General features: G+C 33.3%; 1 protein-coding gene across 6 annotated transcripts; it reads right to left on the bottom strand.

The window, feature by feature from the left end:
- Positions 1 to 5,350: 5,350 nt before the first annotated feature.
- LOC115725606 (UPF0161 protein At3g09310) lies at positions 5,351 to 19,435 on the bottom strand. Of its 6 annotated transcripts, XM_030655188.2 has the most exons (8): positions 19,250 to 19,435; positions 18,875 to 18,918; positions 18,543 to 18,606; positions 17,641 to 17,678; positions 16,693 to 16,899; positions 10,725 to 10,784; positions 10,477 to 10,617; positions 10,202 to 10,384 (listed from the first exon to the last, which is right to left on the bottom strand). In XM_030655188.2, exons 5-8 carry the CDS (start codon positions 16,841 to 16,843, stop codon positions 10,326 to 10,328), a joined length of 411 nt encoding a protein of 136 aa, XP_030511048.1. In that variant the 5' UTR covers positions 16,844 to 16,899; positions 17,641 to 17,678; positions 18,543 to 18,606; positions 18,875 to 18,918; positions 19,250 to 19,435; the 3' UTR covers positions 10,202 to 10,325. The 6 variants fall into 6 exon arrangements, 5 of the variants coding, with proteins under 5 accessions (XP_060957838.1, XP_030511048.1, XP_030511050.1 ...); XM_030655190.2 differs by lacking the exon at positions 18,543 to 18,606; XM_030655191.2 differs by lacking the exon at positions 18,875 to 18,918.
- Between the last annotated feature and the right edge of the window lie 244 nt (positions 19,436 to 19,679).

Here is a 19,679-nt window from a genome sequence, read left to right as displayed (position 1 = left end):
TCTATTAAAAAAAATTAAAATTTTTACTATACAAATTGATTAAAACTAGAATTATACACAATAACTTATATATAAAAAAAAACTATGAGATAAAATTATATTATTTTAAAAAAAATAATAATACTTCTTATAATTAGCTAAGAAAATATATCAAAATAAAAATTCTTAGGTATATAAATTATTTTAAACTAGAATTAGTCATAATAATTTAATTTATAATATAAAAAATTATTACTCTTAATGTGGTTATTTGGCACCTTAATAAAAAAGCAATCACATGGTTTAGACTAGTATGAGTGGATATTATAAATATTGTTTCTATTGAATGCTTGAATTTTAATATTAACTAAAAAAATACATAAAAACTAAACTATATGTGAGTTTTTAGGAATTTTTTAGGAATTGCTTTAATTAGGTGTAATATATCATCAAAAATTATTAAACAACAAATAAAAATAAAATTTAAATATTTTTCTCATTATATATGAATAAGTACAAAATATTTTTAATATGTATTACATGTAATTAGATTACATTCATTTTTAATTAGATTGTGAAAGTTTTCTCTAAAAATCGATTCAATACAATTAATACAACTACTCACATTCAATTCAATCAAACTGTAGCTGGATGTGAGTGGATCTATGTGAGTGTTATTGTGTAATATTGGTTTTTTTTTAGTGAACTACTACAACAAAGGAAAGAAAAAACCAAACAACAAAGGGTTGCAGCAGATAGTGTGTAATATTGGTTTGAATTAGATTATTTTTGTTGTTTAAATATGAGTTTAAAAGTTTATGTAATTTGATTTTGTGGGTATGTTAATTCTATATTGGTAATTTGATCTTTAATTTTGATTAATTGTCTAAATTAGATTTAAGAAGCTAATTAATTATATTTTTCAATTTTCATAATTTTTTTAATAATTATTATTTATTTAAATTAATATGGATGGACAAATGAAAATATGATATTTGTTACTTTAATGAACACACTCAACATATAACAGAAAAATAATAATGAAAATAGATGGAATCTAAAATTTGGTATTTAATCCGCTAAAAAAAAGATGTGGTATTTAAGTGTATAAAATCGAAAATATAAAACATTTATGCCGCAAATTTCCCTATTAATATTGATTAATTCTAATATAAATTAATATTTTATATTTTTTAATTTTTGTCAAAAATTTAAAATTAAAAAAATATTTTAAGTTTTCTAACAAAAAAATTAATATTTTGTTAGATTTTTTATTTTAAATTATTAATTTTAGTTGAATATATAATATTTTTAAGTATATAAAATAATTAAAACCTATAATTATCCATAACAATTTATTAATATAAGACTATTTTATATTTTTATTACAATTTAAATTACTTAGACCACAAAAAGTATATAAGAAAATATCTTTGAGGAGTCTTATTATTCTAATAAAATATCATAAATTATTAGAGTTTTAATTATTTTATGTAAATATATCGTATCTTCAATATCTATATATCTATATATTTATATAAAAAAAAAATAATGTATTATTTCATATCATCTTTTTTCATATTTTTTCTACAATTTTAATTTTATTTTAAAAATGTGGTAATTTGACTCCTTAGTAAAAATAATCCCACATGGTTTAGTATTGCCCAATTAGTTATAGTTTTTATTAAAAAAAAATACAAGAAATATATTTTTACATTTTTTTTATTTGGGTTGTATATTTGTTTATTTGGCCAACTCGAAGTATTTTTGTAATATTGTCACTTTTTTTTTTGGTTAAAATTGAAAAGAAGCCCTTTTTTAATATATAATTTAATCTAATTTTAAATTTATTTATAAAAAAATATATCTAGCTAATTTTATTTAACAATAAAATAAATAAATAAATTTAGATATTTTAAACAATAAAACAAATAAAATTGTTATATAAAGTATGATTAATTAATTGAATTAACGTCTAATTCAAAATTAAAAAAAGATTTATATAAAAAAAATTATTAATTTTGTTGATGTTTTTAAATAATTATTTAAATTATATTTAAATAAATAAATTGAATTTAAATATTTAAAAATATTTTTTTAAGAAAATAATAAATATTTAATTTAACAGTTTCAACTAATAATTTTAACAAAAAAAAAAAACCGTCAAATTAATAATTTTTTTTTAAAAAAACCATATTTAATATAATATATATTTATACAATTATCTTTAAATAAAAGAAAATTACAAAATACAATAATTCGTGCACATGTAGATTTGGTTAAGACTTTGTTTTTAATCTTTTGTCTTTTCATATTGTTGACCGAAATTTTCGACAATCAATTAAATAGTAGAATGAGAAAAGCTGAAGAAAGTTTAATGCAAGTGATTTTTACGTGGTTGGGGCATTAATGAGCCTTAGTCCACGAGTCTTTATTATTTATGAGAGTGTTTTTACAGAGAATGTTCTTGGTGAATCTCTCTCTCTCTCTTCTTTACTCTCTTTGATTCTTTAATTCATCGATCTACCCCTTTTCCATTCTGTCTATGGGGTATTTATAGTGTTTTTCGGGGGATCCCTAAAAAGGGATCACTTGTCTTTTTGGGCTAGCCTCTTAGGGACATAAATTCCTAATAGATAAAAAATAGAAAATGCATGGCCTATACCGTAGGTATCTTAGGGGTTAGGTGGATATAATCTTTTATCCTCCCTTGATTAATGTGAGTTCTCATAATGTAGTCGTCACTAGACTCGTCGATTGTTGTGTAATCGCCATAAAAAGGGCTTACTCCATCTGTCAAATCCTCTTATGGAGGTTCGGATATGTTTCCCCCCATGCGGTATTAAATGCGAAGTGACTGTTCGAACAATCTCTTTCCTTCCCGGAGATGCCTTGTTACAGTTCTAGCCTCCCAAAGGGTAAAGGCGTGTCTTATGCTTTCCTCCGGGAGGCTCACTCCATGAGATACACTTCCCTGCTCAAGACTTAATTGATTTTCGTGAGTGGATCCTTTTTTAGGTCCACGTGTCACCCTCTGCCGCTGCCACGTATTTTGGGAAAGATCTGAGGCAACATTTACCCCCCAAGTTTCATTTATTGAAGGGTAAATGAGGCTTGTACGAGGCCTCCGGTTAGCTTATTGATATAGCGGCACGTGCCCTAGGCGCGTGGGCTACTTTTATGACTGTAATCATTACTATTTATTTCTTTTTTGCAGGCAACGATTCGCTTCCCGGTTATTGATAGACCACTGTATTTAATCCTGGTGTCAGAGAGGTGCTCAAACGTTTTTAACCGCCTTTTCTCCTCGTTACCCTCATTCATCCCATCCGTTGGATCATAGAATGTGAATCGTTCCAATCCCCACCGTACGATGGTGTCTGATCACAATTGCCTTGCACCCTTTTTGGTCTATAAAAGCTAGCATTTTCCCTTCATTGAGTTACTCTCGCTATTCTACCATTTTAAACTAGATAACCCATTTAAAAAAATTCCAGAAATCATAGATTTCTTGTTGCTGTTCCTCCGTCGTTGCCAGTCCAAATTCTACCGTCAGACAACATCGACTTCTAGCTCATTACCATTGTGTAAGTTTTCTGGGTACATTTCGCTTTTATTATTCATTTGCATGTTAGGACAAGGTTTAGGGCAGTGCCTTTAGTCGCATTTGATTTCTACGGTGAAACGGTCATGGTGAAGACCGTTGTGCGTCGTGGTTTCTTGTCTGTGTTCCATTGTTTCCCTTTTTTTTTTTTTAATTTTGCGAACAACTTCTTCACTTAGGGACTGTCGAGTGTATGAAACTATTTTCATACTTAGGTTCCTCCTTTTTTTTCTTGGTTTTCTCTGTTTTCATTGCCTTTGGGATATTTGCACCCGATGTTTGCCTAGGAGAATCCCTGAATTTCTCATTTCTGGCAGACATCCGGAGGGGGCCTCCGTCCAGCGATTAGGGGACCCCCATTCCCTCCTTTTACGTTAGGGTTTGGTTTGGGGGCTAACTGCTGGATTTCTCTTTTTCATATGAGTGAGGTTCTCCGCGACCTTCACGAGCATGGCTTCTTTAGCTTTGATCAAGAAATTTCAGCATTTTACCAATCCCCAGGCATGTCTGTCCTTACAACCGGAGCGAAGTCTTCAAGCAAAGGGTCCAAGACCTTAGCCACTCTAGAGGAGGTGATGAAAGGACTCGTGGTCCAGGAGAAATACACCTATCGATCCACTGGCTGGGAGGCGAACGAGTTGCACTCAACTTTGACTTGTGCCCACCAATTGGAGAAGATAGATACAGTTGCCGGGATCAAGCCTTCTTCATCCAAAGTCTTTCACCGTCTTCCCAGAGATGAAGAAATGCCCAACCGTAATTACGGCGGCTTTGGGGCCTGGAGTCAAACCCACCTCATGCATGCCTGGGGCCATGCTACCACTTCAGGACTATTTTATTGATTTTTTAGTTTATGTTGGCCTTGTGCCTTACCAACTTATTCCTCAAGCTTATCGTCTGCTCTCAGGCTTGTACATTTTTTACGTTGCCAAGAGCTGGGCCCCGCCCAGTCCGGCTGAAATTCTTTATTTTTACGAACTTTTATCCGTCCCCAAGAAAGGGGACAAACTTAAGGATGGTTTTCTCAAACTTCAGGCCCATCCTGCTAACGAGGGCCCGATACCTTATAATTTCCAGAAGAATGTTAAGGAGTATTGTAACCAGTTTTTCTTCTCCTTCGGCTTCAAAGCCATTGAGCGCCCGGAGCTGCTCACTGAGTGGGTTAGAGTCCCTCCCATGTACCGCACAGCCCCTACTCAACTCTTTCTTCAACACGCCAAAGTCTTCTCCACCTACGATAAAGACGGGTTGAACGTAGGGGACTTGGTCACGACTGTAAATTGCAGGAGGGCTAAGTTGATTTCAGAGGGCCAATCGGTAGATGACTTCAATTTATCCAAGGTTCTCTGCCCCAACATTCGCAATCTTGAGTCCGAGAAGGTGCTCCGGGAAGATATTATTGCCTCCGGGGAGGATAGGTACAAGAAGTACCTCTTCAAGAGGGACCAAAAGTCAGCCTATATCAAGGCCCAAGCTGCCTCGGGGAGGGTTCTTCATATAGAAGCTGAAAAAGAACAAGCGACCTCTTGGCCCAAGTTCCCATTCCCAGTTCCTAATGTTGGGGCTCTTGATGCCAGCACTTCCGAAGCTGGTAAGTCCCCACTAATTGTTCATCACGTTCCTTCTGTTCATGATTATTCTACTTGTAGGCTGGTGGAATTTGATGACCGGCTACATAAGTTTAGGATGCCCCATTTTCGATGGGGTGATCACGCCAAGAGTGTAACGCTCGTACTTTTATTAAAATATTAATTTTGTTTACAAGCGTTAAACGCGGAAAATCACTATGTCGCATTTTTATTTAATACTTGAAAATGTTCACAACTGGCCAGTTTTCGTACAAAAGACATAATAAATAATAACTAAAATAATTGCGACATAAATTTAATAGCGTAAATAAATAAATAGAGCGCCCTAGACTACCCGCAGTTATATGGTCCTCAGCGAGTTCACACACACAAGCGTCCAAAGTTCCACTCGCCAACGGCATTCTAGACTTTCAGTTACCTTGGTCTGCACATGGTAATTTGATAAGGGTGAGCTACTAAACTCAGTAAGGAAATGCTTGTGACGTAGTCACATAAAGGAAAACATATAATTAAAACTTAGATGCACATATTTAGACAAATAGCAATACATATAAGCTTAATCTTGTCACTAGTAACTAATCACTAGTTCCTAAGCTAAGTCACATAATAATGGTTACGCCCGAGTCTGACTTTGGCAAATAAACCTGAATTATTAGACTAAATGGCGGAGGGCTGGGTTCAGTAAAATCGTACCCACTACTAAATGGCCCCCTATCTACCATATAGACCCAACAGTCTCAAGTATTTAACCATTATCTTGTCGGTCAAACCATGTCACATAATCTACAATAAATTTAATTTAAATAATGTTTAACTACTATACATTATTTAAATAGCGTATCATAATTATATCCTAATCATATCATAATCATATTATAATCATACCATAACCATATCATAATTATATCATAACTACATAATAATCATATCATAACAATATCATAATCATATCATATTCATACCATAATCATATCATGTTTAAATAATGCGAATCCATTGTACCATCCATTATCTAAACAACATAACTAGTTTAAATAATGCGAATCCATTGTACCGTCTATTATCCAAACCACATAATCAGTTTAAATAATGTGAATCTTATAAACACACTATTTACATACATACTTAAATAACATGAATCTTATAAACATATTATTTAAATATATACCTTTAGCAATGGTCATGCTCTAATACTATAAACATACATAAATAACTTGAATCTTATAAACATATTATTTAAATATATATTATACAGTACATTAAATAACAAACAATAAAGAGTCAGACAGAAGACCTTAGTTAACTTCTCTTTTACTATTCCCACTCTTTCTATGAATGTTATTACATACAGAAAACTTATGTTTTTCTATTTAATTTCCTTACCTCGAATGTGGAGTCCTAGCCTTGATTGCAATAAGAGTGATCCTTGAGAAACAATAATTTTCCTATGACAAACCTAGATGTTACACTTATTAATTAGAAAATATCACAGAGGTATAATATATATTTATATATGAAACTTTAACTTTGAATCTACAAGCCTAAAATTATAAAATTACCTTAACTCCCGAAATCTAGTTAGGAACTAAAACTTGAACGTAAAATAATGGTAGTGGTGATGTCGATATAATGAAGGAGATATATATGTATATATATATATTTATGAGAGGATGATGGGGATAATAGTGTATAGTTTTGAAACTTGAAAAAAAAAATAACGATAACAATGATGATGATTTTGGAGATTGTGCTGGCTATGGCCACCGCAAGAAAACCTTGGTATGAAAGAATAGGTAGTGAAAATGGTATTTTCTATATATAAATATATATTATACAGGGAGTCTTACTTTCCTCATTGGGATAAGTGTTGTCCCATTAAACCATGTGAGCTGGGAGCCGCTGGGCGATAGATCCCTGTCCGTGAGGCCTATGGCCGTTAAGGCTTCTTTGAACAGTAAATTCACGGATGGTCAGGGAAACGCCCCAGTTTGGCGTCTTCTTCTGTGAATGTAATGGACTGGTCCATGAGCCGGGGCCTTTGCGCTGGGAGTTGGATGACTTCCCACACTTCATCGTGTTTTATGGCCCCAGCATAGCGCTTTAGTTCGTTTCTGGTGGTTCCCCCGATATGGGGCCCACCGGAGATCATGGCCACTCTCCCATTTGGTCTTGGTGAAAATCTAGGGACTTGTTGAAAGATTGTTCCTCCGGGGGGTACAACGGGTGCTGGTTCTCTGGGTATACCCCTTGGAGCTCCTTGAGGTAACGGGCCTCCTATTGGAGCCGGGTTGAGATGGGATAGTCGGTTCTTAATCTATTCATATAAATGATCTAGCCGGATTAGGTTCTCAATTTCATCTTTCAAGTTCTTGCATTCATTGGTACTATGACCAATGTTGTTGTGATACTCACACCTTACTGGGATCCATTCGGGAATTATCCCTATACAGGGGAGGAGGTTTCCAGTAATTTTTGCTTGGTGGCAAAGTATACCCGCTCCTGTGTCCATAAGCTTCGTGTATTGAGTATACTGAGGGGTGTATCCCCTCAGTTGTCGCTTATCCTTAGTCCGATTGCTACCCTTTGAGGACCTTTTGCTTTGGGAGCTCTGAGGGGGTTCTGTTAGGTTGGTGGCAGGCGCGGACTGAGATGGAGCTTGACCATTCATCCCCGAGGGGTTACTCACGGGCGTCCCAAAGCGTGATGATGCGGGAGCCAAGGCTAAGCTTTGATTATATCCTGGGGTAGCGGAGAATTGTATGCCGCTCATTTGAGGAGTGGCCGGAGGCATGGCTCCCGAGAGTTGAACTCTGGGTGCGTATCTTGATACTCCGGTCAGGTAGTATCCTCCGTAAGCCACTATTTGGGCTTCTTTCAAATTGATGTATTTTTGGACGCTCTTCTGGAAATCTTGGAAATTGGCTGCTTCCTCCTGTTGTAGTTCATTCCAGAAAGGAGTCCCCGTCCCGATCCCAACTTGGAGGAGCGCAAGCTGTTGTCTGTCGTCCACCTTCTTGGTCTTCGAAGCCTCTTCTTTGAATCTTTTTATGAAGTTCTTTAGAGTTTCCGCAGACAATTGTTTTATGTTAGTTAGGGCGCTAACTTCAAGGTTAATCTTCTCGCTACCACAAATTGTCTCCGAAAGCTGACTTGTAGTTTGTTCCAGCAGTCTACTGATCCGGGTTCCAACTTTTTGAACCATTCTTCAACGGACCCGCTCAGCGTTAGCGAAAAGTATAAACACTTTGCGTCATTGCTGACCCTCATGACAGTCATCACCCGATTGAAACGGGATAGTCACTGGGGTCCGAGTCTCCGGTATATGCCGCCATCTCGGGCATCTTAAAATTATTGGGGAGCTTTGCATCCAGTATGTGTCGGGCGCATGGTTCCCGGTCCTCGCAATCAGAATCTGAGTCGTCCCCTTTTTGCCTCTAGGAGACCCTAGCAATGTCTTTGCGTAGTATCGCTAACTTTGCCAGAATTCCTTCATTTAGCGTGCCCGCGGAAACTCCCGGTGCGTGTTTCTTTTTTTTTTAGATGTTCTCGTAAGTCACCATGTTTTTCGTTGATTTTTTCTCTTAGGTCAACTGGAGGGTACCTCCGGTTTTTCCTCCCTCTCTCTCCGGGTTCCTGGTGCACGAATACGCTTTTTCGATCCTCTTGGTCCTGAGGGCCAAGACTCACTCGAGGGAGCTTGCCCCTCTGCGGACATTTCCCTTTCAGGAAATCCGAGCAGACTTTCTGCGGATCCTGCACCTTTTCTTTCCCAGGGATTGAAGTTGGATTTTTCCAGGATTTTCCTCGGAAGGGTACCGTATAGGGCTTGGTTCCCTGGTATTGGGTTTCTAAGTACTCGGCGAGGACTCTTCCGGTATTTCCTCAAGTCCTACTGCGATGGCCTTAAGGTGTATGTGTATTCCTATAATCTCCATGGCTTTTTGCATGTCAACCATCACCTCTTACATCCCCCTATTCTGTTCTTTTTGAGCTGCAAGCTCGACTTCATGATCAACCGTCTTTTGCCTGAAGACCAGTAGTTCTGTATAGCTACCTTCGTCGTAAGTGTCATACCCTTTGAAGTTCTCTTCGTATTCTTCGTCGTTCGCCTCATCTCGCTCCTCAGAGCCCACATTCACTCTTGAGGCTACTTCTTCGCCTTTTAGGTTTTGAGCATCCTGAGGAGGACGGGGCTGACGTGTATTGTTACGAGTTTCCACCATTGTTAATCTGACTTTTCCTTTGATTGTTGTCTATCTGACGACGATTCCTTCAGCTCTCAATGAAAGCACCAAAATGTTGACCGAAATTTTCGGCAACCAATTAAATAGTAGATTGAGAAAAGCTGAAGAAAGTTTAATGCAGGTGATTTTTACGTGGTTAAGGCATTAATGAGCCTTAGTCCACGAGTCTCTATTATTTATGAGAGTGTTTTTACAGAGAATGTTCTTGGTGAATCTCTCTCCCTCTTCTTTACTCTCTTTGATTCTTTAATTCATCGATCGACCCCTTTTCCATTCTGTTTATGGGGTATTTATAGTGTTTTTCGGGGGATTCCTAGAAAGGGATCACTTGTCTTTTTGTGTTAGCCTCTTAGGGGCACAAATTCCTAACAGATACAAAATAGGAAATGCATGACCTATACGGTAGGTATCTTAGGGGTTAAGTGGATATGATCTTTTATCCTCCCTTGATTGATGTGAGTTCTCATAATGTAGCCGTCACTAGACTCGTCAATTGTTGTGTAATCGCTGTACAAGGGGCTTACACCATCTGTCAAATCCTCTTATGGAGGTTCTGATACATTTTTCCCATGCGACATTAAATGGGAAGTGACTGTTCGAACAATCTCTTTCCTTCTCGGAGATGCCTTGTGACAGTTCTAGCCTCCCAGAGGGTAAAGGCGTGTCTTATGCTCTCCTCCGGGAGGCTCACTCCATGAGATGCACTTCCTTGCTCAAGACTTAATTGATTTTCGTGAGTGAATCCTTTTTTAGGTCCACGTGTCACTCTCTGCCGCTACCACGTATTTTGGGAAAGATCTGAAGCAATACATATTATAAAGAAGAAGAAAACAAAGAGAGTAATGATTGCAAAATTAATTACATGCAAACAAATTTAACTTTATTCAATTAAGTTATAATATTTTATTCTTATTCTTCTGGTAAACTTGTTTCATCGAACCACCTTGGAGGATCAAATCCAGATCCACCTAACCAAATAGATAAATAAATCAGTTAAAATAATTATTAAAAAAAAGACCAAAATGATTAAGGTTAAGATTATAAATGAGAGAATAATTACCAAGAGGATTACAACGACAAATACGCCAAGTAGTCAAAAGGGTACCCTTTACAAATCCATATTTCTTGTAAGCTTCCATTGAATATTCACTACAAGTTGGTACAAAACGACAACTTTTGAGCAATATTGGTGATATTTCACCTGTTTAATTTATTCATTATGTAAATTTATAAATATTTTTTAGAGTCAGAAATAGCGCAATTCAACTAATTTCATCATTACAAAAATAAATAAATAAATAAACTTACTTTTGTAGAATTTTAAGACACACAAGGCAGCTTTAACTCCCAGATTATCCACTTCTTTATCTAATAATATGATTTTAATTTAGAACATAAAGTTAAAAATAAAAAAAATAAAAAAATAAACAAATTTATGGCTAAATCATTTTATTATTTATTCTTTTAACACTTAATCCTTTTATTTATTTATTCTGAAAAACTACCTTATCTTCACTTATATTTGTAAATTTGAAATTAAGTCAAATTTAACAGTTAAACGTCAATTATGACTGTTAATGTGCACACTTATATACATGTAGTATGTATTTATTGGTCGAAGTAATTTTAACTATTTAAACATTACAAAAAAATTATTTAAAAATTAAATTTAAATAATAAAAAAATTACAAATAAATAATATAAACTAAAAAAAATTGAAACCCTATCTTTTCTTCATTTTTCGTTACTCTCTATATATCTATCTATTATACCCATTATTTGGACTTTAATGAAAATGTTGAATTGAATGTCACCTGGCATAGATAATAAATTCTCACAACAAATATATTGTGGGACATGTCGAAAAAAACTCAAGACTCAACTTGTGAGGTGACCTCATCTAAATAAGGATCACAAGTTTTGTGAAATAAGTTATTTCAACATTGTTAAGATGTTATTTTAGTAAAACATTCAACATCTCGTAATACAAAGATTAACATCTCCTCAAATTGCATAGCAGTGATATGAGGAACTATTGTCCACTCATATCCCTAAAACACAATCTACTTATAACTAAAAATTACAATTGTTGATGTGTCACGTAAACATGAGTTGTCCAAATAACTTATCAGCACCAAATGAGAGCATATAACCAAAATATATGATTTTATATATTAGCATGCTAATTATGACTATTTAGCCTTTGAGTACCGAGCAAAAAAGGCCAAAAAAGCTAAGAGGATATGAAAAATATCGTTATTCTTACATTCAATCAAAAAGTGGTGACCAAATAAGTCTGCTCGTAGATATCTGTGCTCATGTATAAATTTTCTAATAAATAAATCTACTTGTAAATAACTATGTTTAGAGATAAATATGCTCATAGATAACTATACTCATAGATAAATAGGCTCGTAGATAATTCTACTCAAAGATGACTCAATCTTCTTGAGGATAACCTAATATGTTCACTTAAGAAATGGAGACACTTTATAGAGAACAACTTGCGGTACTTAGCGAATTGAACCTCAACAAACCAAATTCCTCTTCATTAGAGGGCATGCCCAAAGATCACTAATAAAACTGGTTGCAATTGAACAAAAAAACTTCTAATCTGGTTGCAACCAAAAAAAGAAGATAACTTCGAGTTTGATTATAGATATAGAAAAATCATATTATGAAAAAACTTTTCACATGAAACTATAAACTAATATTTAATCAACCTAGTCCAGAATAGAAAAGGTTAAAATAGTTATATAAAAAAAAGTTATAAAATGTGAAAGTTAAACAAACATGTGTATTATAAATGGCTTATGAAATAAGCTTTAAATAATAGACTAAGCCCATCATGTTTATAGGTATAAATAAACATGTCATTCAGGGCATATGTATTGCAAATTATTTTTTGAATTAAGTTTTTTTTTTTTTTTGAAATCATTTTTTGAATTAAGTTTAAAGTAATAGTTCGAGTAAAGGGTGGGCATCATCCAATCCAATCAAATTGAACCGAACCGATCCAATCTAATATAATTACAAAAAGTTGGATATCCAATTACAATTGGATTGGATTGGATGCTAAAAGTTGGATTCTAATTGGATTAGATCGGTTATTGGATGCCAATCTCAAAATCCAATTAAAAACCGATCCAATCCAATTACATTTATGTATATTAAAAAATTATTTATATAATAAAAAATATTGAAAAATATAATAAATATTTATTATATTTTTATTAGATTTTTTTGTATGTTGAATTTGTAACACTTGATTGTTTAGTGTATTTATTTTCATGATGTTTTGTTTTATTTTATTATATAGAAATGTGATTGTTTTAATTATTTAAAACTTTTAGCGACAATACACTTGTAAGAATAGTATATTAATGAAGTATTAAACTTAAATAAAAAGTGATACTTAGTTTTTTTACGTAATTTTCTTTATATTTTTAAGCTAATATTAAAATTTAGGTGTGTAATTGGATATCCAATTAAAAAAACCGATTACTATTGGATTGGATTGGATTGAATTTTGAGGTCTAATTGGATTGGATCGGATGATGATTTTTCAAATTCAATTACTAATTGGATTGGATCGGATGAGGAAAAAAAGGTTGGATTGGATCGGATGCCCACCCCTACGAGTCCATCATGTTTGTACGTATAAATAAACATGTCAGGGCATATATATTACAAATTATTTTTTGAATTAAGTAATACTCAGAGCCCATCATGTTTATACGTATAAATAAATATGTCATTTAGAGTATTTGTATTACAAATTACTTATTAATTAAATTTTAAGTAATAATTCGAGCTCATAACGCTTATAAGTTTTAATAAACATACCAAGTCATAATAAATACTCCTAATGTCTTTAGTCGTAGTACATATGCTCATGCTTTTGGTCGTAGTGCAAACTTTCATGCATCTGGTCGTAGGATATGCTCCCATGTATCTGATCATAGTACTCCCATCCATCTAGTCGTAGTACACACTCCCATCCATTTAGTTGTAGTACATACTCTCAATGCTTTTAGTCGTAGTACATACTCCCTGCTTTTGATCGTAGTACATACTCTCATGCATCTAGTCGTAGTACACACTCCTATGCATCTAGTCGTAGTACATACTCTCATGCATTTGGTCGTAGTACATGCTCCCATGCATCTGGTCATAGTAACACTCTCATGCATCCAGTCATAGTACATACTCACATGCTTCTGGTCGTAGTACATACTCCCCTGCTTCTGGTCGTAGTACATACTCTCATGCTTCTAGTCGTAGTACATACTCCCATGTTTCTGGTCGTAGTACATACTCCCAATACATCTAATCAAAATACACACTCACATGTATTTGGTCGTAATACATGCTCCCATGCATATGGTCGTAGTACATACTCCCAATGCTTCGGGCTGTAGTACATACTCCCTACTTCTAGTCATAGTACATACTCCCTACTTCTAGTCATAGTACATACTCCCTACTTTTAGTCATAGTACATACTCCTAATGCATCTAGTCATAATACGTACTCTCATGCTTTTGGTCGTAGTACATACTCCCCTATTTTATGTCGTAGTACCTACTCTACCATGCATCAATCATGAGAAACACAACAGAGATGCTCGTAATACACATGACTTTGAATAAGTAACACCCAACTCGTTTTGTAAACTCGTATGTTACAAAACGAGTTGCTTGGAGTAGTACCAAAAAGAATGGGAATGCAACGTATAATAAGTCAGATTTGTGCAAACCACAAAAAATTAACTTAGGGAGCAATTGTTATACCCTTTTTTTAGACTAGTTAATGAAAAGGCTGAATTGAATGCCACATGGCATAGATAATAAATTCCCACAACAAATACATTGTGGGACAAGTCAAAAAAAACTCGGGTTTCAACTTGAGAGGTGACCTCATCTAAATAAAGATCACAAGGTTTGTGAAATTAGGTATTTCAGTGTTGTTGGAATGTTATTTTAGTAAAACATTCAACATCTCGTAATACAAAGATCTAACATCTCCTCTTATTACGCAGTCAGTGATGCATCACCTCGTAATACACAGTCAGTGATGCATCACCTCATAATACAAAACAATGATGAATCACCTCGTAATACACAATCAGTGATGAATTACTTCGTAATACAAAACAGTGATGAAGCACCTCGTAATACACAGCCAGTGATGAATTACCTCGTAATACACAACCAATGATGAATCACCTTGTAGTACACAGTTAGTTATAAATTACCTCGTAATACACAGTCTGTGATGAATCACCTCATAATACATAGCAGTGATGAATCACCTCCTAATATACAATCAGTGATGAACCACCTCGTAATACACAGTCAGTGACCTCGTAATACTCTGCCAATGATAAATCATCTCATAATACACAACAGTGATGAATCACCTATTAATACACAACCATTGATGAACCTCCTCATAATACACAGGCAGCAATGCATTGTCTCGTATTACACAGCAGCAATGCATCTACTCACAAATAACATAGTCTGACCAAGTCAAATAGCACTTTAAAAACCACTTCATTGTATTTTAAATATAAAAGAGTTATTTATACTTATCTAAATATTTAGTTATATGTGAAACATGGACATTAACTACCCATCAATTGTAATTTTTCACTAAGATAAGATTGAGTAATCACCATCATATTCCTATAAATAAGGATTCACTCAAAGAGAAAACGGAGAGGCAACTATGATTACAAAAACTTTGCAAAATTGTAAACACAATCAAAACTCAGAAATAATAATTGTAGAGTATGTAAATTTAACTACAAAATTACGTAAAAATATATGGAGTTCATTTATTATTTTTCGTCTCTTCTTTACTTGAATTAATAATTTTCTTAAATTTAGTTTATGAAAATCACGTGAACACTATCCTTTTACTTGTAGATGGTTGCCTACACGGAAGTTCATGGGGAACCCCCAGTAGCGAACGTCGGAGGGGGAAGTCGAAGAGGGAAGCAATGGCGGAGTTCCTGCCTGGAGATTTAGTGCATCGTTCATGTCTAACGAAAAATCGCAAAGGAGAGAAAGGCAAGGAAGAATGGAGCTTTTGGGAGTTCTCGGCAGGACCGACCTTTAGGGTAGGTGGGCTAGGCGTGCGCCTTGGGCCCCCAAAGCTCAGGGCCTCGAAATTGTGAAAAAAAAATATTAATATATAAATAAAATATTAAATAAGAAGTAAATATAACAAAAATTGTTTGGTGTAGTGGTAAAAGGTTTTACTTTAAATTAAGAGATTATGGGATTAATTCCCAAACTCTACTTTTTAATTTTTTTAAAAAATATTTTATGTGTAGTTATAAAAGATTGAACTTTTGAGCTCTTAAAAGTTCGTAAAACTTGTACCATTACACTAAGCATTAGAACTATTATTTTCATAATAGTTAAACTATATATAGAGGCCTCAAAATTTGATTTTCCCTTAGTTCCCATAAACCTTAAGACTGGCCCTGGTTCTCAAATTCGAGTAGCAGAATAGTCGTTTGCCGCCTTTGTTTGGCTCACCGGCATTCATGGTCGCAATACCCCTTGTTGAGATCTCTTTCATTCCTTTTTATTTATTTATTTTTTTGTTGGGACTTTGATTTGGGTTTTTCAGGTCTTGATTTATATTTGAGACTTTTAATTTAGATATTATTTTTTTTTGTATTGATTTAGATTTGAGACTTTTAATTAAACCTTTTTTGTGTTTGAAGTTTATAGTTGTTTTGGTTTCTTTGGTGTTATTTGGATTTGAGGAATGAATTGCAATAGTTATGATTTCAAGGGGTGATGGTTGTGGTAGGGGTGCATGGTGGCTATAATCATGGAGGTGGCTGGTGGTAATGGCAATGGAGGTGGTCTGTGTTGATGATGGTGGATGAAGAAGAAGACCCTTTCAAAAAATAAATAAATAATTGAAGGAAAAAATTAATTTGAAGAAATTTTATTTTGTTTTGATGTTTAATTTTTAGAAAAATTTATAATCCCATTTCAAAAAAAATAATAATTTTTTATAATATTTAAATAGTTAAAATTACATGGACCAATAAACACATGCCACGTGTATATAAGTGTATACATTATTAATGGTTAAATTTGATTGAAACTTCGAATTTGCAAACAAAAGTGAAGGTAGTTTTGCCCAAAAAAATAAAGAATTAAGTGTTAAAAGAATCAAACAGAAGTTGTTTAGCAGTAAATTTCTCAAAATAAAAATTAACGAAATAAGTAGGAGAAGAAGGGGAGACCTTGTGAAAGTGAAACTGAATCTTCTTCATTGGTAGTACATCGTATAACAACCAAGCGACAATGTTGAGGAGTCAATAAATGTCGTTTTGGATAGCTGACCGAATTAAACGACAGAGATTTGTGGCAGTTGAACGATACTGCTACATCCATCTTCACACTCACACCACCTTTAAATTCTTAAACCTTCTAGTAAAGTTGATGTTTATCTGTAATTATTATATAAATGAGGTCAGCTTCAGATAAAAGAAAGAATGTTTAGATAAAAATAGTGAGAAGAAAAAAAATAAGTTAGAGAAATGTATACATTAATCCACAGTACGGAAAATTTGAGGATATAAAAATAGAAATTATTTCCAAATTTTATTATCTCCAGGAACTGATACTTACAAAAAAAGGCATGAACTCCAAAATTCGAAACACGTTGTAATCAAAGAGCATCTCCAACCGGACATTAAAACACTAAATATAATGTAGCTTCACACTATATTTATTCTAATGAGATACTAAAACTATACTCATAAATAGCTTTGTTTACAGTGTGTGGGACACTGTAGACCACACTTATTTTTTTTTTTTTAAAAAAAAGAAAATCAATAATTAAATAATATTTTTTAAGAGGAAAAATTAAGTAATTATATATAATTAGTATTAAAATATTCTTATTATATTAATAAAATAATAAATAATAAATAATATATAATTTAGTATTGTAATTGGAATTGAAAAAAAAAAAGTGTTGAAATAGTAATTTTTTAGCGTTGATTTAACACTAAATTTAAGTTTTACTATTGGAGATGGCCTACTAGTAAGACAATGATGAAAACCTTAAACCTCAAAGAGAAATAAAGACCAGATTCAGAAAAGAAATATTTAAACTCAAAGATTTTAAAATAATTTCAACCTAGTCAGTATATATAGATCGAAGAACAAGATGCATAGATAATCACCTGGAGTAATAGTTGCACACTTAATTGCTACACTGTACCTACAGAGATGAAATGATAAAAAATTATGCCAAACAGAAAGAGCATAGACAAGTGAAAATAATTTCGCAGCACAATAAGATACAGCAAAAATAATTCTAATTTCACATCAGACAGTGAAGAAACATGGGTTTTACAAGTTCATTATAAATTGAAATAAATAAAATGTTATAAAATAGTAAAATGCAAAAAGACATTTCTATATGGCATCTATACTTATAAATATGTAGTTTCCACTTCACTTACGAAGATAAACAAAGCAGAAACATGCTATATTTCATTTTATTTGCTGCTAATTACAGAGCATAAATAAAATATAAGAGACTACATAGTACATACTTCAGAAGAAAGAAAAAAAGTAGTTCATAAGAGAAAGTATGAGATTACACAATTGCTGAAACATAATTGACCGAATTACCAAACTCTTAAAGCAGTTCTAACCCATCTTAAAACTTTTTTGTTGCAGGGTCTACTCATATACACATACACAAAAATCCTTATATCTACATAGTACTCAATACCATGTTTGACCAGGTTCTTCATAGGGGCCTTCAATACTCACATACACTTCTCAACAAAATCCATTCCTTTCCCCAATGTTTTCAAAACAAAACGCAACCTTTTCCAAAACAATACATAGAGATCAAGACAAAACAATGCCTTGGAAAACATCAAAATCCATTAATGTATTTGCAATGTCCATCTCATTAATGGACTAAACATCTTAAATTCAATAACACTGAACCATAACCCCAAAAACTCGTATAACAGATCTTAATAAAAACACAATTACATCTCAGAAACAAAATGTAGCCAATCTTAAAAAAAATCAATAAAAAATAAAATAGCACTGATGTATAAGGTACCTAAATAACCACTAGAATTTAGAGAAGCCCATAGTGCTGAGCTAAACTAATCCCCAAGACCAATCTGCATATTTTGAAAGGCATGTGTAATATTATTTGTATTACTGTTCTGATATAACTTAAAAAGTGTGACTAAAAATAAAGAAATTTTATAAGGTTTAAGAAGAATTTAGCAAAATTGAGTCCACACTACTCAACTAGCCATACTATAGAGAACACGTAAGAATCTATTGAGTGCAATACACTTAATTTATTTCAACAAAATATTATTATAATTAATTTCTTTAAAGAAAATAAATATTTTCATCGTTGTAGCAAGATAAACCACTTACCGGAGACGAATCACTCTCACTAAAAAGATATCGTCTTATGCAATCTACAATTTAAAAAATAAATTGAAATAATTTAATTAAACAGAAATACACAGAAACTCTTGATTCATTTTTAGGGGAAAAACAATAGGAAAAAGCACATAACATCTTTTGTTTTCTCATTTTTATGCTGAAGCTTCATTCATTGCAGTACTGTATGAAAGCTCCATTATCCAATTCAAGAAGAAGGCAATAACATATATACTAATACATGGAATATAGTTTAACCAGATTTGAAACACAAAACGTATAGTAGCCTCATAAATTTTGATCCGAAACAACTTTCTTTCAAAATTTATTAATAAGTTATAATTTGAATGAGGAATAATGAAGTACCGAGAGTATATGGACGATGCACGGACTAAGCCGGAGAGGGATGACGTGAACGACGTTGGAGAAGGAACCTGCCGTCACTGGAGAAGGAGAAGGAGGACCTGTCGTCGCCGTCAGGATAAGAAACCGAGAGAGAGAGAGAGCGTCGTCTGGTTATAAGAGATCGAGAGCTTTTTATAATAAAAAAATGAAATTATTTATGTAAAAGTGACATTTTTGTAGTGAACTATTATTTTTAATGTGGTTATTTCACACTGTCACGTTGAGTATATACTATTGAAATAAATTAATAGAAAAGTATAATAGAATAAATAAAAAATAATCATAATCAATATTTGTAATATGTTGTTTACTATTTTTTTTTAGAAATAGAATAATTGTGATTTATCTTGTTTACTCTATTAGGAAATGTAATCTGAATGCTTAAATTGAA

Source organism: Cannabis sativa, chromosome 7 (assembly GCF_029168945.1).
Source record: "Cannabis sativa cultivar Pink pepper isolate KNU-18-1 chromosome 7, ASM2916894v1, whole genome shotgun sequence".
NCBI lineage: Eukaryota > Viridiplantae > Streptophyta > Magnoliopsida > Rosales > Cannabaceae > Cannabis > Cannabis sativa.
Note: the sequence above shows the minus strand (reverse complement) of the source record. Positions and strands in the feature narration are given on the sequence as shown.

Bases quoted from the DNA above. Each gene is read 5' to 3' on its own strand.
- LOC115725606 (XM_030655188.2), bottom strand. From the start codon at position 16,843: ATGGATGTAGCAGTATCGTTCAACTGCCACAAATCTCTGTCGTTTAAT. The intron at 10,618-10,724 runs GTAAGTTTATTT...TAAATTAAACAG, and splicing joins TGTCTTAAAATTCTACAAAA to GTGAAATATCACCAATATTG. The intron at 10,385-10,476 runs GTAATTATTCTC...CTATTTGGTTAG, and splicing joins TTGTCGTTGTAATCCTCTTG to GTGGATCTGGATTTGATCCT.